Source organism: Arachis stenosperma, chromosome 1, assembly GCF_014773155.1.
Source record: "Arachis stenosperma cultivar V10309 chromosome 1, arast.V10309.gnm1.PFL2, whole genome shotgun sequence".
Lineage (NCBI taxonomy): Eukaryota > Viridiplantae > Streptophyta > Magnoliopsida > Fabales > Fabaceae > Arachis > Arachis stenosperma.
The window spans coordinates 120,683,547-120,706,199 of NC_080377.1; the positions used below are offsets into that span (position 1 = coordinate 120,683,547).

Here is a 22,653-nt window from a genome sequence, read left to right on the forward strand (position 1 = left end):
GAAAACAGCATTGGGGAATGAAATTCATAACCCATTCATACCACAAACTTTTAGGAGGTAACTGTTTTAGTATTGGTGTATAATTACTAGCAAAGTAGGAAGGAGGGGAGATAGATAACACTTTTGATTTTCTTATTTATTTATGATTCTGACACATTGAAAATAGGAGAGGGGGGTAATGTAATGTACTAATGTAAAAGAAATGGCAAAGCTATATTTTTGGAAGAGGAGGGTAATTGACCCATCAAGGGGAAACAAAAAAGAAAAAGCAAAAGAAAACAAAAACCCTTGCAATGTAGAGAGAAAGAAAGAAAGAAGAGAGCACTTGCTAATTGCTATTACCACTGTGTGTCTATAGTATTGTTATTGTTATTGTTATTGTAAGCTCCTCTCACTCACTCCCCAACACTACAACACACAAAAACTCAATTATTTGTGACCATTTTTCTTCTTCTTCTTCCTCTTTGGCTTTCAACATGCCACGCCCAGGGCCAAGGCCTTATGAGTGTGTGAGGAGAGCATGGCACAGTGAGAGGCACCAACCTGTTAGAGGTTCCATCATTCAGCAGATTTTCAGGTTCTCTTCAAACATCTTTGCTTTCTCTTTCGTTGCATTTCTCTTTTTTGCTCACTCTCTTCTCGTGCACACCATGTGTTTGATTAGGGTCGTCAACGAAGCTCACACCCCTGCTACCAAGAAGAACAAGGAATGGCAAGAGAAGCTACCCGTCGTTGTTCTCAAGGCCGAAGAAATCATGTACTCCAAAGCCAATTCCGAGGTTTCCCCCTTTTCTTCAAAAATAAAAGCTTGTTTTGGAATGTGGGATTCCTTTAGATCTTTCCACTCTTGCTTAGTTTTTGCTGATTTCGTTGCTTAGGCAGAGTACCTGAATCCTGATACCCTCTGGGAACGCCTCAATGACGCCATTAACACCATCATAAGGAGAGATGAGACCACAGAGACCGGTGACCTCTTGCCCCCATGTGTTGAAGGTACTCAAGTTTTCACCTTTCTGTATGGGTCCACTTCTCAGAGTTTGTGTCAAAATTGGATTTTTATGTGTCATTTAGGGGGATATATCATATCTGGGACTGTAGAGTTTTGTGCACTTGATATTAGTGATTTTGAGCTGCCACTGATGTGTGATTTTGTTCTTTTGGTTTTCTGGGTCCATTCATTCCTGTTATGCTCTTCATCAGCTGCACTTAATCTGGGATGCAAACCTGTGAGGACTTCAAGAAGTGATAGGCACAATAACCCCAGGACATACCTTTCTCCAAGAACTCAACACCCTCCTCCTCCTCCTCCTCATCCGTCTTCTGGTCCTCCTAGGCCTGTTGGGGAGAATCCTTATGCAAGGGTATCAAGTTCTGCCGTTTCTCAAATTCCTCTGTCAGATTCTAGAATCCATGCCCAGCAAAATACTAGGATGATGGGTTCACCTAACTACCCCTTCTCAGAGAGTTTCCCTTCTGGTCATCACCAGCATTTGGCAATGGAAACCAAACCCCCATCGAACTTTGGTTCAGTTTATCCCTTGTACTACGGATATGAAGCCAAAGAGCCTCAACTAAGGACGACCACCGTCGATAACTCGGGTCCTGAAACTATTTTTGTTGGCAGACCAGTCATTACTCCGGTCCCCGAGCCATCTGGAATCGGTTTGTTGGAAAACTTTCCCTATGGTAGATACCCCCATTTGCCAAACAGAGCTGGAAAAGAAACTGTTGTAGGCATGCCGGAGGGATTGCGAGACACGGAATGTGATTTATCCTTGAGGTTGGGTCGGTGTTTTCATCCATGTTCAAGCAGCAAGAATTGTTCAGCATATGAAACAGAAGATGCTGGTTTAGGAGCCCCTCAAGGGGGCACCAAGTTTAGTCATCTATCATTGCAGAGAAATAAAGAGTTCTGTTTTTATCCTAGAGAGACATCTTATGGTACAATTGGCCCCAGTTCTGCCAGATGTAATGGAGAGCGTGAATATCAGAACTTAGAGGCAACTTTACGGAAGCGAAAAGCACCTATAGGTAACAACGAGGAGGATGGGCAATTTTGCCGGCATCTAGGAGTCCCATCGAATCAGTGTACCGGTAGAATGCAAGGACCAGGTTCGTAGACAGTCTTTTTTATTTGTATCCTGCATATGCATTTGCAAATCTAGATGATATGATCCAAAATGTTGTCGAATCCTCATTTGTAGAGACTCTTTGGATGTGTAGCTCTGCTTGTGAAAAGTTTTAGAAACTGGCTTGAGTTGCTAATTGCATTGCTGCAAATGTGAACTGTATATAGAATCTTAAGCTTGCTTTGTTTAATTTCTGCTTGCCTTGGATTGGCTACCAAAGATCAAAAGTAAAGAGAACGTCATGTGAACTTTTGAAATGGAGTGCTTTAAAGAAGTGGTCTAATTCAAATTTGATGCAGAGCAATAATGTGACAGATGAATCAATGTTTTACTAGCTATGTGAACCAAACCTCAGTTTTCGGATTTCAGCAGGATCTCAATTTGGGTGTCCAAAGGGATGTGTGTGTTTTTATACCAAAATAACTAGTATAGAACAAGCTTGAGACATCGTATAACCCAAATTACCGACTGCTTAAACCTTTGGTGCATGAAAACTCTTTGGAGAGATCTATGCATTTCATAGCCTGGGCAACTTTGGTTTGACATTAAACATGTGTGATGTTGTGTGGGCCACATTACAAATGCACTTTTCTCCTTATGAAGAATGCTTAATCATTCGCCAATTTTTATGTTTGTTCATCCAAAGTTTTAGGGTCATTTCATGGCTCAAAGTGTAACAAGCTTTGACATGTTTATAATGATATATTGAAAACTTTCCTCCTGAATTCAAGTTTAACCTTTTAGTTCTTGGTAATCAGGTATGTATCAACCACTGCACTGCAATGAAAATCAAACAAGTATTATCATGACTTGTTAAAGAATCCCAAAATTCAAATAAATAAAGCTAAGATATTTTATGTTGTAAGAACTAATATATGATTTGAAAGCACATTATGTTATATGAAAAATTGGGCATGCATAATGCACTATTTAACCAATGGGGATTTTAACCAGACGTTTGGTTTTGTCAACGTCATGGGTTGAGTGTTGCAAGTGTTCCACATTATCATGTTACCTGTTGTGTAGCTGTCACTGCAATGTACTGCATGACGAAGTTGTCGTGATTAGTATAGGGAGTGTAGAGAGAGGCATATACGACAATTCTTATCGATCAAAATACTAATATCTATGGCACTTGTTTCGTGAAGATTGATGTAACATGGCACTATCAACGCGAATGATGCGAGCATTCAGGTTCCTCTTTGGTCCTCTCCGCATTTGATTTTTTTTCTTTTAATAAATATTGAAATTGAATTTCTTCCATCATGCATGACATGCGTTTCTAACAACAGATTAATGAGACAATAACACCCTAAAATAATGCTTAATTATTCTTTCAAAATATTAAATAAAGTAAAAGAAAAATATCATGTGCAATACATATTTTTTATAAATTTAGTAAACGTCATTACACTCTATTTAAATTTACTCTCTGCCAAGAAAAGACAATTAATTTTTCTTTTATTTAATACTTAAGAGGGTATTTAAAAAGATTTGATATAATGATGATATACTAATATTGTTTGACTTTTGTTTTTGAGCGGCGTTGATTTGGCACCTTTGCTTGTGGTTGGTGTTCCCCAACCATAAGATTGTTCATTCTTGATTGTGGTGTAGAGAACTCCCACGACTTTCTGCCAATGTGCAAAATCATGGCTTAGTTGATGTGACATTCGCATTAATAATCATGTTACAATCATTTAGAATTTCATAATCAATCAATTATTCTGTTACATTTAAATAAAATAAATGAATAAACAAAAGTATAGTAATAAAAGAATGTCAAATTTGAGCCAGTTTATGGATTGGGTATTTTTCTTTAAATAAAATCTTAGAGGGGTAAATAACAATCGATTCATAAAAGAATGATATAATTTCAGCTCAAACAATTTAATCATTTTAGAAACGTATCCGGTGTTGTAAATGAGTACAAAATAGTCTTGTATGGAAAATGAAGATGCCGCTAGTGTTTTTTTTTTTTTTTACGGTATCCCTCAACTCGGCAGGTCAAAAATAAATGTGTTACTATATATACAAGGTTAGATTCAAACTCTCTGACACTTACTTAAGTAAATTAATGAGTTCACCACTAGACCAATCCAACTTGGTTAGATGCAACTAGTTTAATATAGTTAACTTTTACATTTTATCTATTTTATCATTCTATGGAACCATTAGATGATACTAATACTGGGGGATTAAACTAAAAATTATGTTCTTAATGCCTAATCTCAGCATTGCCGTATTTTATTATTTATTCTTATTATTTTTTTTGTTTGCACCAGGCTATTTATTTATTTATTTTTATTAACCTAGTATTTGTTTCGTTTTTGAATGGGTTACTAGGGAAATTTTTATTGATTTTTGATAGGCCCACTAAAGGAGGCCCAGGGCTCAAGTAGCCCGCTAAAGAAAAAAAAAGGCATAAATAGTGTGTGTAGAAATCAACTTAGTTTGGTCCAATAGTTAACTCACTCGTCTATTTAAACAAGTATCAAGGATTCAATTCTGTTTTATGCATGCAGCAACCCATTGGTGAATATCAATTCATTAGTCAACAGCAAATTTTTAAATTACTTTATTTTTATTGTTTAGGGTTCATGAGTGAGCATGATTACCCTGCTAGTTAATTCAAACATGAATAGTACTGCTTGAATCTTATGAGGAATCTCATAAGCACTTTCCAGGGGGGAGAGGGGTTGCAAGCCATGTGCCTTCAAAATCGTATGCTAGATTTTATATATATATCTTTTACTTTCGCTTGTACTAATCAAATTTTGAATTAGCTATGGCCTGTGGGACACTCCAATACGTGTTATATATATATATATTTTTCTTTTGTCGTGATTCTTCTTACAATTATAAGATATCTATTTATAGAGAAATTTTATTTGTGCATTAAGAATATCCTTTAAGACAGCTGGGCACACTATCTGAGTAGGACACACGGGAAAATAAATATTTTAAGAAAAATATATGGAATCAATTCTAAATCAACGAAGAATAGAACAACTTAGTTAATTATAAATATAGTAATTAGTTTTACTTATTTATGATTTAAAATATTGGTTATTAAATATTTCACCATATTTAAATTAGAAGAAGATACATTTAGTATCATTACAACGTGAATCATAGAAATTGATTCAATTAGCTTCCGTTTTTTCATCTTATTTTTCTCTCTAGATGTCTAAAACATGATAAATCAAAAAATAAATTCAAAATCATCCAATTATATATAAAAAAAAAACATTCTAATGTCTAACATAAGTACCATCCACGTAGAGATTTTGAATTCACTCAAAAATATTTGACTAATTTTTTACTAGAACCATCTTGATTCTTTAACATTATTGAATATTTTAATATGTTTTTTTTACATACAATAGTTAGAATAATTATAATATAGAAAGAAAAAAAAAGTTGGGATAAAAATTTTATTTTTAATTATATATTTATGTATAAATATATATATATATATTGTTTAACTCATTTTTAATATTATTTTATATTTAAATATAAATTTAATATTAATGATTAATTTTAACAATTAATTTTAATACAGGTTGAATTTTTATTTATCTTTCTTCAATCCTCATGTATAAATCATTGCACAAGTTAAACAATAGCTAGCAAGTCCAAAAAAAAAAAAAGCTATATATAGACACGCACACTCAGTTTGCATGAAGTTTTAATGGTATAGCATGTACGATAGAGAAAATTTCCATTATTATTGTAAGATTGTGCTATCCATTAATCCTGTTAATGTTATTTTGAATATAAATTTTCCTTTTACCATTTAAAATCAAGCACTTGTTGTTCAGAGTACAAAAATCATCAGATTAAGCATAGCTGTCTGATTGATGGTGGATAATCTAATAATAGTGTGTTTCCATGTTAGGGTAACTAGCTATTTTGGTAGATTAGTCATCTCTCTCTCTCCTTAATTAATTAATTGTAATCAAGAAACTAATTCCTAAATTTTAAATTTTAAATTCTAAATTCTAAAAAAAATAATGATAAAAATATTAATTAATTAAAAATTAGTTTCTTATATTTATTTTTAATATTATAAAAAATATTCAAACATGAGATTAACCCAACAAATAGAGGCTAATGTGCCCTTAGTCTTGATTATTGAGATCATTGTTGGCACAAAAACCCACTCCTTAATTAGTATAATAAAATAATATTAGTGGAAACATATCATGGGCAATCCTTATCTTTAAGCTGTGCATAGGATGCCAAAATCAAAAGAAGACACCCAAAAAACTTAAATTAAACCTTCTAGTCTTTGTCAAGTTTCTAAACATTTGTAATTTAATCAGACATGAAAAGAAGATACATACTGGCTCTATTTTTTTTTTTTTTATCATGGACGAGGACATTGTGAAATTCAACTATATTAGTTATATAAGTGTTTTTTTTTTTGTACCGATAATGTATAATCAGATTATCTAATTATTCTGTATGAAGATTTTTAAAAATTATTTAATATTAAATCGGAGAATTTGTTTTTATTGTAATTATTTTTTTATTTTTAAAATAACACTCTCATGTTCATGATTTATGAATCTAAAAAACACTATTTTTATCTCAATATAAAAAAATAATTTGCGTTCAACCTCCTAACAAAAGACGCGCATAAAAGAGCAACGTAGGCCACCACTAAAATAAAATGAAAAAACAAAAAGAGCTTTATGTTTAAATAATGGCCTAAAAAACTAGCTTTACAAGTCATACACTCCATAATTGACATATATTAAAGTTGTTGAACTGCAAGTGCCATTAGTCTAACCCAAAGTTAACCATAAAATAAACCCCATGTTGATCTCAAAAGAGGACTAGATGCTTCGAGAATAGAGTTGAAAAAACAATTAGGGTAATTCTAATTCACCTCCAAATGTCACGCCATAATTCATTTTAAAGAGGGTAAGTCATCAACTCTATCAGAGGTAACCATTGAAAAATACAATATACGTGTTGAAAATTATATAGTTGTTATTATCACCACGCAATTAATGAATGCACTAGAGAATTCAATTGGTTTGAATAATTGTTAAAACTTAATTAAGAAGGGTTGATTAAAGGAATAAATAAGATACAAACAAACTCATATCCCATAAAGAATATAATCAAAATAAATATGATAACACAAAAATACAGTGATATTTACTAAGTGTGATTAACAATAATCACTCTCTCTCACTCAATCAAAAACTGTAGCCAGCAATGAATGGAAAGCTAACTTTATTGTAAAATGCTCTAACTGCAAAAAAAGAAAAAGAACTGAATCTATGAAACACGATGAGAGAACAAAAACAATCAGAATTCGGAACTATAACGATAACATCAATCTCTGTTCTTCATCATCTCTAACAGAAAAATGCTGCAGCAACTAGTGAGATCAGAGTGGCAGAGAACCCGAAAGCTTTGAGAGACGAAGCACCGGAGTCCTTTGGTGGTGGGCTAGTGCTACCACCGGAACTACCTGCCGGAGAGGGAGAAGAAGGGTTGGATGGTGAAGAACCCGGCGAAGGAGTCTCGGAGCCGGAGGGGGAGGGGGAGGGGGAAGGAGAAGAGGGGGTGCTGCCAGTGCCACCGGTAACGTTGATGGCAAGCTTCTGACCAGCGGCACAGTGGCCGGAAAATCCACAGATGAAGTAGTGTTCACCGGTCTTGTTAAGGGTGACTCTGACCGGTGAAGCGTTGTAGGTTGCGATCGGAGAACTCGTACCGCATGCATCGTAGTTGTTCTTTGTTACCTCCTCCACGTTGTGTTGGTTCTTTGCGAAGTTGAACACTGTAATAAACATTCAAACAGTACTAAAATATTACAAGTAATCTTTAATAATAAAAATTCAGATTCAATTAATTTTATATGAATTTAATAGTTTAAAATTAATTAAATAATTTAATTAATTTTTATTTAATAGGTTTTTAATTATCAATTTTACGTTAAATCCATCGAAGCTAAGTTTTTATCTTTAATTTAATTCTCATGGAATAATTCTGGATTATCAAATTCACCCGAAATTCCAAAAAATAAAAAATCATACCTAGAATGTCTCCAACTTTGAAGGTCTTGCCGGAAGCCCAAGAAGTGTAGAAAGAAGCGCCGCCGTTAGTAGGAATGATCCATCCTGAGCTGCCTCCAACGGTGTAAGTCACCGGAGCGGAAGCTGGAGCGGAAGCCGGAGTGGGGGCAGGGGAGCTTGATTTTGGGGCAGGGGTAGGGCTAGCCGCCTTGGGTGAAGAGCTAGGCTGAGGAGCAGGGGAAGGAGAAGAAGCCTTGGTGACGTTAACTGCGAGCTTCTGACCGGCGGCGCAGTGACCAGTAAAGGCGCATATGAAGTAATGCTCGCCAGTCTGGTTGAGCGTGATGGTGGCTGGGCTGGTTGTTACGGTGGTAATGGCATTTGTACCGTTGCATGCATCGTATGCTGATTTTGTCACCTTTGCAACGTCGTGTTGACCGTTGGCGAAATTGAACACTGCAATCAACAAAAATGAATTCATGTCAATAAGCATGATGCACACCATTGAAACGGTATATATGTAAATAGTTTTGTTTTGTACCAAGGGTGTCTCCTTGCTTGAAGGTTTGTTTAGAAGCCCAACTGGTGTAGGTGGAGGCGCCGCCGGAGGGGATGGTCCATCCAGTGGAGTCTCCGACCACGTGACTTGTAGCTGCTGAGCCATGGAGAAGCGTGGCTACTATTGCAACCACCAACACCAAGTTCCTTGCCATGCCTAATATACGTGTTCTTAGTTTTCAAATCGCCCCTGCTCTTCTAATTGCTTTCTACTTTCTAGCACTCTTCTTTTCTTTGGTTAAGTTTTGTGTTTGTATTTATAGAGAAAACAGAAGAAGAGTTTATTTTATTAATGTTATGAATATGAATATTGGGCGGTGTGTTGGAAATTAGTAAAGTGATTTGGTCAACAGAATTGTTGTTATGGTTATTGTTAAAACTTAGTTGAAGGGTGCCGAGATTTGTGACTTAGGCGCGTAAAGACGAGAGACTAAGGCTAGTTCAGTTCACCAAACCATTATTGACTTTTATGCTTCTAACGCTGTTAACATGAGACTCAATCTCAATGCTTTTGGGAATTGGGACCCACCAAATGGAGAAGCTGCCAGGAAAATTCCAACTTCCCTTGATTCATGAACCTTCAAAGTTCAAACTTAACACAACGCCATGCTGACGATTATGCTGTAATTTCATTCTATTTGTTTGTAACATAACCAACCTTCTTCAGCATTTACAATTGCTATTACCGTTGAAAACAGCTAGAAATAGAAAGATGAGAGAGTATACTCAAATAATTATTAAATTGCTCCATAGAATTTAAGACATTATTTTCACAAATCAAAATTATTCTTACTTTATTTAACCTTATATTAAGGCGACATAAAATTGTACCTATACAATTAGTAATTCCTCAAATTATTTTCAAACAAGAACAATTTTGACTTGTGAACATAATTTTTAAGAATCTATCAAACTTTTTTCTAATTTTTTAAGTATAAATGACCAATTTTTATTCTTTTATGTATATTTTTATTTATTTTTTTTCTTTTATGTTAATTTAAATATATATTTCGGATACGTTTATTTTTTAAGATAAAAAAAACTAATTCGATGGTATCTATCAATTGTTGTTTAATTTTTGTCTAATTTATTTTTTGTGGTAAGTTTTGAATTTTTAAAAATAATTTATTTTTATCTTTTTTAAATTAAATATTAATTTTTAACCCTTTTTAATAAATAAATACCACTTTTTAGATACCATAACATTCACCTAAAAAAAATGGCTAAATTAAAGTAAAATTTTTGTGACAAGCACGTTTTGATACAAATGTGCAATTTTGGTTGGTGAGTTGTGACTATCCAATTACATGAATTGGATTTCATCATAGAATAAGCTGCTCAAACTTTAAAATGATACTTTGTTTATTATTTTTGAGTCACAAGTTCCTGCTTGAAGAAGTCTAAGAACTTTTATTTATTCGTGAGTTTCCTGGGTCAGAACTTCCCTTGAAGTTTCATTAGCACTATAATGATCACTTCTTTATTGTCCCATATTCTTTTACTTTTCTTTCTATAATTGAAGATTGGGGCATAGCACTTCTAGAATTGGTCATAATAATAATAATATTGTATTATAATTGCTATTTTCATGGCAAAGGAAAGCTAAGTTGACTTGACACCGATGATACGATTGACTTGCCAAGAGGTAATGTGTTTTCATCATTAGTTAACTAATTAATCTGGAATTATAAATGTGTTCAGTTCAAACTTCAAAATAATGGTGATGATGCAGCAATATTCAATTGAATAAAAAAATACTAAACCTGTTGTGTTTTCACATGTTATGACCTGATCTAAAGCGACCAAGTTTGTCAAAAATGGCAGCTTCACTTCTAATTAAGAAGCTATAGACTCTACATTATGACATATTATTATATCTTAATTTAACATTATAAATTTGTATCTCTCTTATTTTGAATTCTCTTGCTTTCTACAAGAGAAAAATTGGAATCATTCATAGCAGAAATCCATTCTTGTTGGCATGGTATTAAAGTTTCTTAAACACAAGCTAAGGTCTTTAGTTTGTAAAATGCTCAAAGTCAAAAATACTGAAATCCATAGTTGTATAAATTCTATGCCTATACATAATTGCAACTTTGCTCTAAAATATTTCAATTTTCTGAAGAGTTTGTAATGTATGACACTTGGAGTAATTTACATATAACATGTAAAATTAAAAAAAAAAGTCAACCACTAAATTAATAACCGATATAGAATACGCGTTGAAACACATATTAAAAATGAGTTAAAAGGCCTAGTTAACGTAGAGTTCAATAAGGGGTCGCACCCAAAGAGTATAATGTACGTAGCCTAACTTGATGAGCTGTTTTCACAGTTTGAACGCGTGACCTTAAGGTCACACAGACAACTCAAATGTCAAATATATATTTGATAATTCTAATCATCCATCACCATTTTGTTCCAAACAAACTATTCTTTGAGACTCTGACTCCATATGAAGTTATAACTCAACATGCCACAAATTGCTATCTCACAAGTCACAACAATAAGAACTGTTCTAAAATTGGAACAAAGTTTTGAAGGTAATGGTTGTAATGAAAATAGAAAAGGTAGTAGAAGCTACAGAAGCAGATGAGCCACTTGGAGGAAGAGAAGGAGGAGTAGAACTAGAAGGAGCTTTTCTTGGTGCAGAAGAAAAATTACCAGTGACTACTTCAACACTTAGCTTTTGGCCACTGCTGCAATGTCCTGAGAATGTGCATGAAAAATAGAACCTTCCAGCACGGTTAAGGGTCACTCTGGCTGGTCCTATCACATAGAATTCTATCTTGTCATTTTCGTCGCATTTTTCGTAGTTATTCTTTGTAAGTTCTGCCACTGAATGGCTCCCAGATTCAAATTTAAACACTGCAAAATCAAGTTACCTCAAGAATAAATGTTCTGAATGTATCAAAAATGTAAAACTAGATATGAATGTTTTTTCCTTTTCTTTTACCTAGGGTGTCATTCACTATGAAAGTATGGTTTGAAGCCCAATTTGAATAGAAAGAAGCACCACCAGGTGGATAACTAGTCCACCCTATGCTTTCTCCTCCAACTATGTGTTCTTCAGCTTCTGTCACAACAATCATGATCATTGCAACAATAATTGCAACATTCTTCCTCAATTGATCCATCCTCTGAAGAGAAAAGGGCTGGAATTGTATTCTCTAAGTGTTTTATTGAATATATAAAGAAGAGATATAGAATTGAAGCAACCAACCATTGCCAGTTGCCTAATTGGTTTGAATTTTTTATACACAAGTGTTGTTGGATCATTCATAAAGTCAATGGATGGAAAACAGTAAAATAAGCATGTAAAGTATGTTATTAAATATGAGCATAATTTAGCTGATATATCAAGTATTAAATCACTAGAAATTAATATAAACTTTTAAGAATGCTCCTGTCTTTGTCCTTGAATTATTTGGCTACAAAAAATCCATAGTAGTATCATTTTATTCATTAATTCATTCCATTTTCAATGCAGCTGGAAACAAAAGCTTACAAAATAAACATGAACATGAACAATGAGACACCCTAGTAAAATTGTAACACACATAACTTGGAAGTGCTTTCATGCTAAAATGGATCAAGCTGGTACAAATTCTAGAACAAGATGTTTATGGCAATGAGCATGAGAAGAACAGAGAAAGTAGCAGCAACAGAGAGGCGTGACGCCGGGGACGAAGGAGCCACGGCTGGTGCAGCCTCCGGGGAAGAAGAAGAGGCCATGACATTGACACTAAGCTTCTGGCCAAGGGAGCAATGAGCCGGAAAGGCGCAGGCGAAATAGTATTCTCCGGTTCGATTGAGCTTGATCATTGTAGGTCCAACCTCAAATGTTTCCATCTTGTTCTTGACACTGCAATCTTTGAAATCATCCTTTGAAAGTGTGACAACATTATGTGTCCCAGTTGTGTAGTTGAAGACTGCAATAAAGAAATGAAATCAAGTAGTTCTTACTTCTTAGAGTATATGACATAACAAAACATTTTCAATAATTCTGCATGGCAAAGAGATTGAGTACTTACCAAGAATGTCGTTTAGATTGAATGTAGTTTTAGCAAGCAAATTGGAGTAGAAGGAGGAGCCTTGAGTGGTAGGAATCATCCATGGAACTACATGCTGTGCAGCTTGTGCTAGTGATGATGCCACAATTAGTAGCAGTAGAATTCCAATGTTAGTAGCCATGAAAGTGTAAGAAATGTGTGTGTTGAGAAGAGTTTGAATGACCTTATCTTTGTTCAAGTTGCAACATATGGTTATGGAAGCAGAGTTGAGATGAGAAAAGGCTAAGGCTAAGCCATTACATTCTTGTCTTAATTCATAGAGACAATGATATCGAGAACTATTGGAAGACAATAAAAATCAGTCATTACTTTTGAATTTAAATTTCAAAAATATCAATAAAATAGAAACAAATATTATACTCGCAAAATAAATAATTCAGAGTAAAAATATTCATTTGTTCTTATAACACAAAAATTTCACCATATAACTTTCTATGTATATTAATATATTAAAAAATAAATCTTCTCAATTTTTTTTAATTGTTGTAAAATATAATCTATCATCGTATATTTTTTAAGTGAAACAAAAAAACATGTGAAAAAATGTCAAATGATAAAAAATTACACCTGAGAATATCAATTGAAAGAAAAAATTTTAGAAAATCTATTTTTGTAATATAGATATATGATAGAATTTACTGACGTCGTTTAATCCATATAGGCGGCGACCCAATATTTTGCAGTAGTATTTCCGTGACATACCATATTAAATTACACACCATTTATTATTATTATTATTATTATATAAGACATAAATTTTGTTTCTTTTATTTTTTCCACTTCTAAACATGTTGAATCTTGGTAAAACTTTAACGTATACTCTTAGAATATAAAAATAAACAGATTTCATAGAGAAAAAGATAAATTTAATATAATTGGAAACTTTAGAATCTTATATTTTCAATAACATCATTCCACTTTATATTCTTTGCTGACAAAACCCCTAAAACAAATGATAAATTTTATACTAGACCACATCCAAGTAAATATGGGAAAATGCTTTATGTGAATGTATATATAAATGATTAGGATTTGCTGAATATTGAGTTCAAAAAAAAGGACATCAGCATTTTTTGATATTGCTTTTTATGAGAATATGACAATGAAATTGTATACAGTGGCATGTCAAAACCCTTCATCAGAAAATCAGCAGCATCAAAGCACACAGAGATACTATCATGGTGGCCAAGTTATCAGCACTTATACTCTGCAAATCAGTAAAATCAAATAGGAACCAGTTAATACCACTTGCAATCACATAATGTTTTCAATGTTAATGCTTGTAAACTTTCACTGAAATGATTGCAGAAGAATAAAGAGACACCTGTTTCTCAAAACACTACAAATTAATATTCTGTAATTCACAAACACAATCATGATTCATGACTCATGATAAAGATTTCTAATTTCTTAAGGGTATTGCCCTTACTAAGGGTTGAATTGCTTCTCATGCTGTCTCATTAATTTAGACTTAATTATCACAATCATGATATACAGAATTCCAAGGAACTATTATGAGGCTAAAGGTGAAATACAGCCAAGAAATATAGTGAAGGAAATCTATCTACAAATCCAGCATTCATAAATAGCTGCTGGAATTTGTCGAAAAGAACAGGGAAGCTTCCGAGTCGGTTGAAAACATTGAAGAAGAAGGTTTTGGTTTACATCCGTGTTTGCACAACCAACCACCAAGAATTATATGACCAACTTGATGGTTGATCCTCTAGATAGTTTCACACATGAACACAAATTTCCTAGAGGGATAAGATCATCAACTCAAAAGGAAAATAGCTTGTATATGCATATATTCCAAAAACCTTGGAACATGGTCTTTTTGTTTTCCTAGGAATAAAAACAAATCAGCCTACAACAGATGAATGGCAAGTAGAAAAAAAATGCAAACTTGTTTGACACTCCTTTTCTGGATGTGCAAAAACATTTAATTGAGCTTTTAAAAAATAAAATAAAATAAACAAACAAGCATTAGTTGAAATTTATGGTACCTTCAGAGATAAGCGAGATGATCGCGCGGCATTAAGTCCGTGAAACCCAATATCATATGATATACTACCATCTGCCTTGAACAGTCCATAGTTCCTCTCAGAACTTGCTCCAGGCTTCGAATCCTCATTGAAAACCGCAAAGATGTATGCCTTCACAATATTTTTAGGCCTATGTGGAGTTCCTTTCCTCTTCGCAAGCCTTTTACGCAGATTATAATTGTACGTCCTCGCATTAGTCATGTTTGCTCCGGCTTCATTTGGATCTCCATTCGAGGCCCACCCAGTCTCAGTAACTATGACTTCCATTTTGTTGAATCCAGCATTCTCCAAAGCAGAATAAGCTGCATCAATCTGAGCATCAAGCATGTTATCATAGTGCAGACGAAACTTCGGATCATAAATTCCCTTTGTTGGTTGAAAAAGAGCATAATTCAAATCTATATGTTCTGGATCACTTGCGTAGGCTAGGGAAGGGTAAGCATTCAAACAGAAAGGAGAGCCAATTTGTGAGAAGAACTCCAATAGTGGCTTCATATACTGAGTAACACTGTCCTTAAACTTACAAGAGGAGGGAGGGTATGAATTCGAAAATACAGCAAACGAGTTTGCTGTAGAGATCTCAATTTGCTCATGCAGATTAAGCTTCTTCGTAGCGTTATAAATATTTTTTGCAGCACCCAAAAGTTCCCCCCACAAACTGTAGTCATCCCCACCCAAAACTTCATTCCCCACGGCAATTCCACGAATAGGCGTGCCCGGAAGAAACGACTGCACATTGTCTTTGACCCAGTTCAGAGCATGATCTGCGTTCGAACTCATGTCTTGCAGCTGCCCATTGGGAAGTCCAATAACAAGATTAAACCCAGTTCCACTGAATGCCTTGAGAACACTGTGATCGGCATCATAGATTCTAACATTCCTTATTTTTGCTGCTCTGAGAAGAGTAACAACTTGATCAGGTGAGGGGATGTTATCTGCAATCCTCCCATAATTTATACCGTATGTTCCGGTGAATGTTTGCACTGTTAAGGGCACTGAAAATCAAACAAGGAGAGGAAATAGCTCCCATGAACATGATGTGACTGTAATGAATATATCACTAGAATTAATTTGTATAAGCCAACATCATGTGGCTATTCACAGTGATTTGAATGAATGAAATTGGTGCTAATTATATGCATATGACAAGTCAAAGTCTAAAGCTATCCAGTTAGAACTTTGAAAACTCCATAAGGAAAAATCCAACCTAGATTGCTTAGATTGGAGCTACAAATTGATACAATAGGAATAATCATCCTACATCAAAGGAACAGTGGTCCCAGGTGAAATCAGTAAGGAAAGACCAATTAATGTCATCATCATCATCATCATCATTTTTTGTTATTTTTTTAATCATATCCATATATAAGTGAAAATTAAAACCTCTCACTGGAGAAGAGACAAAGTGAAACGCCAAAGAAAGTAAAGAAAGACAGAAAGAAAGCTTGGTCTCCATAAAAGACTCAAAATTTAAGATGAAAATGACAAGAAACGATCCAAAACTAAGCGAAACAAAATCATCAAGTACCCAAGCACAGACCCATGTTGATACAGAAGCATAAGTACACATAAAAATTAGAAAGAAGGAAAAGAGCATAAGAGTAATCAATAAAAGTTGAAATCAGAAACAGAAAGAAGATAAAGAAAGTACCCATTTGAGCGAAGGAGAGCAGGAAGAGTAGGTGAAAGGGGCCATGAAGAAAGCAAGAAGAAGAGATGTGATTGGCCATGAAGAAGGTGTAGTGAGAGTGAGTTGATGATGATGATGATGGGGTGGTCCAAAAGAGGGTCAAAATTGGAAATTGAAAAGAGTGGTTGCAGTTGCAGGCAGTGCTTCTTCTTCTTCTTCGAGAGGCATGCCATAAGACAACAAAGGAACCCGCTTTTCTGCGTTTGGTGCGTTGAACTAGACCTTCAGCGCTTCTTCCATCGTCTCTCTCTCTCTCTCTCTCGCTCTCTCTCTCTCTAACACACACAGTTACTCTCTCTGAATGCCAAAGTTACGATCTTTGAATCTAATTTGAAGCATGTGAGAGAGAAAGAGAGAGACTTGGGAATCAGCAGTGGTTGAAGAGTGGAAGAATGAAGAGAAAGGGAAAAGCCAAAAGGAAGGAACACGGAGAGTGGTTTTGGTCATCTTATAGTCTCCAAAACTGCCATAAACTCTTTATTTTCTTTTTTCTTTTTATTTGAATCTTTCTTTCTTTTTGTTTTCAATTATTTTTAGCCCCTTTTCATACCATGAAAAATAAGTATCTTTCTTTTCAACAAAGAATTGTTAATAAAAATAATTGTTCATTATATTACAGTGAAGAATTTCCTTTATGTAAAGATAATATTATATACAATTATACTATATCCACATAAAAAAATTAGTTGCTTAATCAAATATTATGTATTTATATTTAAATATATATTTTATATATTTATATTTTAATATATATTTTATATAAATAAATAATTTAGTAGTTAAAATTATGTATATGAAAAGTCAACGAATTATAATTTAAATAGTATAATTTTTTATTTTTATAAAAAAAATTTTGAGTTTGAATTTTATTCTTAATTTTAAACAAAAAATATGTAAGAGAATAAAAAAGTATAATTTGATTAAATGATTAGTGTAATTAACTAATTACATAAACAAAAAATGTATGACAGCATCTAATAATTGGCTAAATTATATTCAACAAGAAATAAACAATGCGTATTTTATGAGAAGATGAGAGTATAGCTTCCAATTTTACTGAACTTGGTTCAATTGGTCAATGCCTAGTGCCTACGATTATTTTCATTCAACTTCTCAATGCCATGTTTTAGGTTCTGTCTGTGGTTTCGTATTTTCCATGTCAAGTCATTGTTTACTTCAATCCCACCGCTTCTAATTTGGCACGTGGAGTTCACGCGCCTCCAACGTTGGTAGCCGACCTTGGTGATTGATGCAGAGAGTCGGTTATATTATGTGCCAGCGCTTACAAAACAACAAACAATATCCTCATTCTCTTTTCTCCATCTTTCACTTTTCTGCACTCTGCTACTTTTCTTAAATGCCATATTTTTTTCTCCAAAAGAATTCCCACACACAAACAAAGGACAAATGTGGCCAAAGTTCTTGGAATTTCATAAATTCATGTTGTGTTTTTGAACCGTGTAGAAATTAGTATATATTGAATAATTGGATTAATACGAAATATCTAACGATAAAAGTTTTACCATTAACAAATATTATTACAATTTCATTAGGGAAATAACGAAAATTATTAACAATGAACTTTATTTTTTAAATTTACTAAACATGAATAAATACGATTAATTTAAAATTTAAATTTTAAAATAAAAAAATATAAAAGAATAATGTATATAATAAATAACATAAACAACAAATTAAAAAAAGAATATAAATTAATTTAAATCCTTAATTAATTAATTAATTAATTAAATTTTAAATTTTCAAAAATAAGAATTTGCATGTAATTTTATTATCCATTCATACGGTTATTTTATTATCTTACATCCGTCGCATACTATACATCTTTTATATTTAGTCCACTATCACAATTCGTTATTGTCGCCAGAAATCGCCGTCCAGACACAATAGAATGTCGCCGTCCCGTCTCCCGCCATTCAGACCCAACAGAATGCCACTGTCCCTCCACCCCTTGCAGACGCAACCAAACGTTGCTCTCCCCACTGTACCTGCACCTCTCTCAGATGCTGCTATAGCCACACTCCCATAAGTTTTTTTCACTGTCTTGTGCGCTTTTCGTAGCTTCTTCTTGTTGTTGTTTTGTGATCACGGTTCACAACTGTCGTTGTTAGAAATCCCAAGTTGTAGATGTGGTATTGGTATCGTTGTATACTGGATGTTCATTTTATTAGATATGTAGATGGTTATTTTCATTTTAAATTAGATGTTTAATTTTTTGGATTGGATTCAAGTATATACAATTAAATTATACTGGATGTTCATTTTACTAAGCATGCAGATGGTTAATTTTATTCTTAATTATATGTAGTTTTTTCACCGATGAGAGAGCTGGGTAGAGAAAAAGCAACGGCGCTGATGCTTGCTGTGAGAGACGGATTAACGCAGATCAGTGTGATCAATGAAAAATGAATGAGAGGATTTGGGAGTGTACTGTTGCAATGGTTAATAGAGTAAGAAGGAAATTGTTAAAAATTGAAATGTTATCTAGCGGAATTATTTAAAATTAAAATTAATTTTTTAACCTATTATTTACATTATTAAAAAAAATATTTTCTTATACTTTCTCATATTCTTATTTTTTATTAATATTTTTCATGTTTTTATAAATAAATTACGTAATTATTTATATATATAAATCAATATAATTTATAATTATATTTATCAAAATTTATATATATAAATTAATAAATTTTATTTATTGACGATAATTTAATATTTATGTTAATCAGTTGTGGATCAAAATTACTAAAATTTTTTGGCTGCAAGACTTTTTAAATACCCAATTCTTTAGTATATAAATTATTCAATATATACTAACCCAATTATTAATTCACCTTTTATTAGCATCATTCTTACTATTATTTTACATATTTAGTTAATAAAAGATAGGTTAAATATTTATTGAGAGAGGATATTACAAACTAAATTTCACGAGTATTATATAGGGATAATTAGTTTCTCCAAAAATTAAACTTTTTACATAATTTGTTTTAGTAGGTAGAATTTATATTAAAAAAAGATTGAGTAGACTAAAAATTATTTATTGTAGTGATATATTTATATTTTGTGTAAAATGAATATAAAATTTATACATAATTTATTTTTGACTGTGAATTTATATAATATAGATGTAGTGTATTTGGTTGATGTATACTGATAAAATTTGGGCTGTTACAAAAATTATTAAAGGATTTTTTGAGAATTGGATTGGAGTCTCTGATCAAAACTTTGAGTAGAAAAAATGATTAATAAAATTTTTTGTGGTTGTTTAAAACATCTGATTGAAACGGAATAATAGAATATTCCTAAACTCAAAAATATGTATTGATGGTATTAAAAATAGGTTATTTTTTAATTATAAAAAATAATATAATTTTAATTCATTTAGTTGTTGATGACAACATCAAAAATGACAACAAATTATATTTTTTTCTTGATTTTGTGTTATATTTTTAATTCTTTTATACTCTATTTAATTGTACCGAACTTTCTTTGTTCAAAAAAATTAAAGTCCTAACATTACTATTGATTCATCTTTCTATACGTTACTTGTATGTATAAAAGTAATATTTAAAAATTTTATTTGTATTTTAAAATGTTGATGAAAATAAAATGGGCATAGAGAGAAGCGCGTGGGGTGCACGGTGGAGAGCGAGTGAAGTGAAGGTGCATTTGTAAGCACGACCATTGGATTGTATCATAACACGTTACTCCCTGTGTCAGTGTGTCCGAGTCGCAGGTGGAATCTCCTAACTCGCTCCTTCACTCACTCACTCACTGTGTCAGAGACAGAGTCACGTGTACGTGACCAAACTTAGAAAAAGTCACGTGACAAACCACTTCACTAGTTCACTCCCTCGGCATTCCTCAAAAAGGAGACGCTGCCTCCTACGCCAAATAACATTTTTTTAAAGAATTCCGCTAGAAAGTTAAATGGTACGATGTATATAATTAACTGTTTATTTGATTTAATATAAATTAAAAAATAAATATTTAAAATAAAATATTATTAATTCATCAAACATAATATATTTATATTATCTATAATAATTATCCAGATACTAGAAATAATAAATATCTTATATCCTATTAAATCGATTATTCAATTTAAAATATTTAAAATTAATCACACAAATTAATTCTTATTGTATACATTATACAGTACATATATTAATTCATTGTACTTCCTATTTCTTTAATTATTTAAAAAATAAAAAAATAGTAAAAATTCACATATATTTATTTTTATATAAAATTAATAATTAAAAATTATTAAAAATAATTTAATTAAATTTATTAAATTATTTAACTATTTTTAAATATCAATTTTACAGTAAGATAATTATATGTAAATTCTTACATTAAAAAATACATTAAAATTTTTATTTTTAAAAAGAATTTACCTAACTTATATTTTAAGAACGCATTTTAATATTATCAATTAAAAAAATTATATAAAAATTATAAAATTTAAAATTTTAATATATTTATTATTTATTTATTAATTTTATAATTAATATTTTTAAAAAGTTATACACATCAAAATTTAATTATATTTATTTTTAAATATATATTATTTTTACATATTTTTAATATATATTTTATATAAATAGATGATTTTATGGTTGATTTGGTTTTTACTTCCTCGTATCTTAACTTAGATCTGTCCTTGCACAACAGTTCGCAGCAGTCACTGATTTAGGTCGTGTACGTGGCCTTAAACTCTTCTTAATTTAAATGAAAACAATATTGGGAAAATTCTTCAACTGAATTCAGTAAATATCAAAATATAGTTTAGACTTCAGTGTGAGAGGAGGAAAATTAAACTACTTTAAGAAAAATAATTGAAGCATGCATATACGGTGGAAGAATCTAATGAATCCTTCTATGATTAGAAGCTATAGCAAAGTTAGTATTATAAAGGATTCTTCTTTAGTTATAACAATAAAACACAATTCATAAGAGAATTTATTCTTGTTGGAATATAATCATGCTATATTTTTACCAAATAGATAATTAATGGCACCAAACTAGTACTTCCTGACAACAATCTATGCATGCTGATGCTCTGAAATTCTCATAAAAACTCGATCGTCCTAATTATGATATGTATAAAATGCTATGTTTTAGATAAAAAAAAAATCAACTATCGACATGAATCATTTTATATATTTATGTATAAATATATATTATTTAATTTATTTAGTATATATTTTATATTTTATATTAATAATTGATTTAATATTTTTTTGTATATTTAGTATATCTATTATACATTATTAATTTTACAACCTAAATATATCACATGACACTTTTTTATTATAATTAAAATTAATTTTTTTAAATTAAAAAGTTTTTTTTCTTTTTTTTTTTTTATTTTTTTATTTTTTTACTCACTCTATCTCTTTTCTATATTATTATCAATGACTAATATAAATTTGACAATCAAAATGTGCAATATAATATTCTCTAATTGTAATTAAAATTAGATTAAAATTAAAATATAGCTATATTATATTATTAATTTAACAATTAAAGTGTGTCACATGAGACTCATTAAAATTGAGATGAAATATTTCTTTTCAAAATTAATAAACTCTTTTCTTTTATCATCTTATCTATCTCTTTTTTTCTCTTTCTATTTCCTTTTACCCTTCCCAATATATATATATATATATATATAATTTATATTTTTATTAACTTATAATTTATATTTTTATATTATTAATTTAACGAACCAAAATATATCACAAGATATTTTTATTATAATTAAATTAAAATTTTTCTTCTAAAATTAACAAACTTCTTCTCTCTTTCTTCTTTATCTTTCTCTCTCTTTTCTCTCTTATTCTCTATCCTTTTTTTTATGTTTCTATTCTATAAAAAATAAAATTAATAAAATAATATAACTCAAATAAATTCATAAAGTTATAAAAAATACATTAAATTCATAATTAAATATAATTAAAAATTTTATAATATTATTCACATACAAAATTTATTATTATATGCATATATTTTTATTTTTTTATTTAGTTTTGAATTTTTACCTCTTATTTTTTTAATATATATTTTTACTTCTCTTCTTTTGAATATTTATTACAT

General features: G+C 31.5%; 4 protein-coding genes and 1 long non-coding RNA gene across 9 annotated transcripts; 2 read left to right on the forward strand and 3 right to left on the reverse strand.

Annotated features, from left to right (window-relative positions):
- The first annotated feature begins 247 nt into the window (after positions 1–247).
- On the forward strand, positions 248–3,421 carry LOC130967055 (uncharacterized). Of its 5 annotated transcripts, none has more exons than XM_057892127.1 (5): positions 248–577; positions 665–779; positions 879–993; positions 1,201–2,112; positions 3,278–3,421. In XM_057892127.1, exons 1-5 carry the CDS (start codon positions 477–479, stop codon positions 3,280–3,282), a joined length of 1,248 nt encoding a protein of 415 aa, XP_057748110.1. In that variant the 5' UTR covers positions 248–476; the 3' UTR covers positions 3,283–3,421. The 5 variants fall into 5 exon arrangements, with proteins under 5 accessions (XP_057748110.1, XP_057747891.1, XP_057747952.1 ...); XM_057891908.1 differs by lacking the exon at positions 3,278–3,421 and adding an exon at positions 2,888–3,268; XM_057891969.1 differs by lacking the exon at positions 3,278–3,421 and adding an exon at positions 2,205–2,463.
- Positions 3,422–7,247: 3,826 nt separating this feature from the next.
- Positions 7,248–9,060, reverse strand: LOC130969070 (blue copper protein-like). The gene is made up of 3 exons (XM_057894649.1): positions 8,709–9,060; positions 8,189–8,623; positions 7,248–7,932 (listed from the first exon to the last, which is right to left on the reverse strand). The coding sequence occupies exons 1-3, from the start codon at positions 8,878–8,880 to the stop codon at positions 7,505–7,507; spliced, it is 1,035 nt and encodes a 344-aa protein (XP_057750632.1). The 5' UTR covers positions 8,881–9,060; the 3' UTR covers positions 7,248–7,504.
- A 1,053-nt stretch (positions 9,061–10,113) lies between these two features.
- LOC130969097 (uncharacterized) lies at positions 10,114–11,965 on the forward strand. Its single transcript, XR_009081782.1, has 2 exons — positions 10,114–10,370; positions 11,061–11,965. It is a non-coding gene; the product is annotated as an uncharacterized LOC130969097 (long non-coding RNA).
- A 126-nt stretch (positions 11,966–12,091) lies between these two features.
- LOC130969087 (mavicyanin-like) lies at positions 12,092–13,115 on the reverse strand. The gene is made up of 2 exons (XM_057894670.1): positions 12,760–13,115; positions 12,092–12,657 (listed from the first exon to the last, which is right to left on the reverse strand). The coding sequence occupies exons 1-2, from the start codon at positions 12,917–12,919 to the stop codon at positions 12,335–12,337; spliced, it is 483 nt and encodes a 160-aa protein (XP_057750653.1). The 5' UTR covers positions 12,920–13,115; the 3' UTR covers positions 12,092–12,334.
- Positions 13,116–13,673: 558 nt separating this feature from the next.
- On the reverse strand, positions 13,674–16,957 carry LOC130969078 (glucan endo-1,3-beta-glucosidase 14-like). The gene is made up of 3 exons (XM_057894660.1): positions 16,492–16,957; positions 14,802–15,835; positions 13,674–14,005 (listed from the first exon to the last, which is right to left on the reverse strand). Exons 1-3 carry the CDS (start codon positions 16,568–16,570, stop codon positions 13,937–13,939), a joined length of 1,182 nt encoding a protein of 393 aa, XP_057750643.1. The 5' UTR covers positions 16,571–16,957; the 3' UTR covers positions 13,674–13,936.
- Positions 16,958–22,653: the final 5,696 nt, after the last annotated feature.

Excerpts from the sequence above, each read along its gene's own strand:
- LOC130967055 (XM_057891908.1), top strand. The coding sequence starts at position 477 with ATGCCACGCCCAGGGCCAAGGCCTTATGAGTGTGTGAGGAGAGCATGG. Across the intron at positions 780-878 it reads ACTCCAAAGCCAATTCCGAG|GCAGAGTACCTGAATCCTGA; the intron begins GTTTCCCCCTTT and ends TTCGTTGCTTAG. Across the intron at positions 2,113-2,887 it reads CGGTAGAATGCAAGGACCAG|GTATGTATCAACCACTGCAC; the intron begins GTTCGTAGACAG and ends CTTGGTAATCAG.
- LOC130969070 (XM_057894649.1), bottom strand. The coding sequence starts at position 8,880 with ATGGCAAGGAACTTGGTGTTGGTGGTTGCAATAGTAGCCACGCTTCTC. Across the intron at positions 8,624-8,708 it reads CAAGCAAGGAGACACCCTTG|TGTTCAATTTCGCCAACGGT; the intron begins GTACAAAACAAA and ends TGTTGATTGCAG. Across the intron at positions 7,933-8,188 it reads CAAAGTTGGAGACATTCTAG|TGTTCAACTTCGCAAAGAAC; the intron begins GTATGATTTTTT and ends TGTTTATTACAG.
- LOC130969087 (XM_057894670.1), bottom strand. The coding sequence starts at position 12,919 with ATGGCTACTAACATTGGAATTCTACTGCTACTAATTGTGGCATCATCA. Across the intron at positions 12,658-12,759 it reads CAATCTAAACGACATTCTTG|TCTTCAACTACACAACTGGG; the intron begins GTAAGTACTCAA and ends TCTTTATTGCAG.
- LOC130969078 (XM_057894660.1), bottom strand. The coding sequence starts at position 16,570 with ATGGCCAATCACATCTCTTCTTCTTGCTTTCTTCATGGCCCCTTTCAC. Across the intron at positions 15,836-16,491 it reads GCTCTCCTTCGCTCAAATGG|TGCCCTTAACAGTGCAAACA; the intron begins GTACTTTCTTTA and ends TTTGATTTTCAG. Across the intron at positions 14,006-14,801 it reads CATCTCGCTTATCTCTGAAG|AGTATAAGTGCTGATAACTT; the intron begins GTACCATAAATT and ends ACTGATTTGCAG.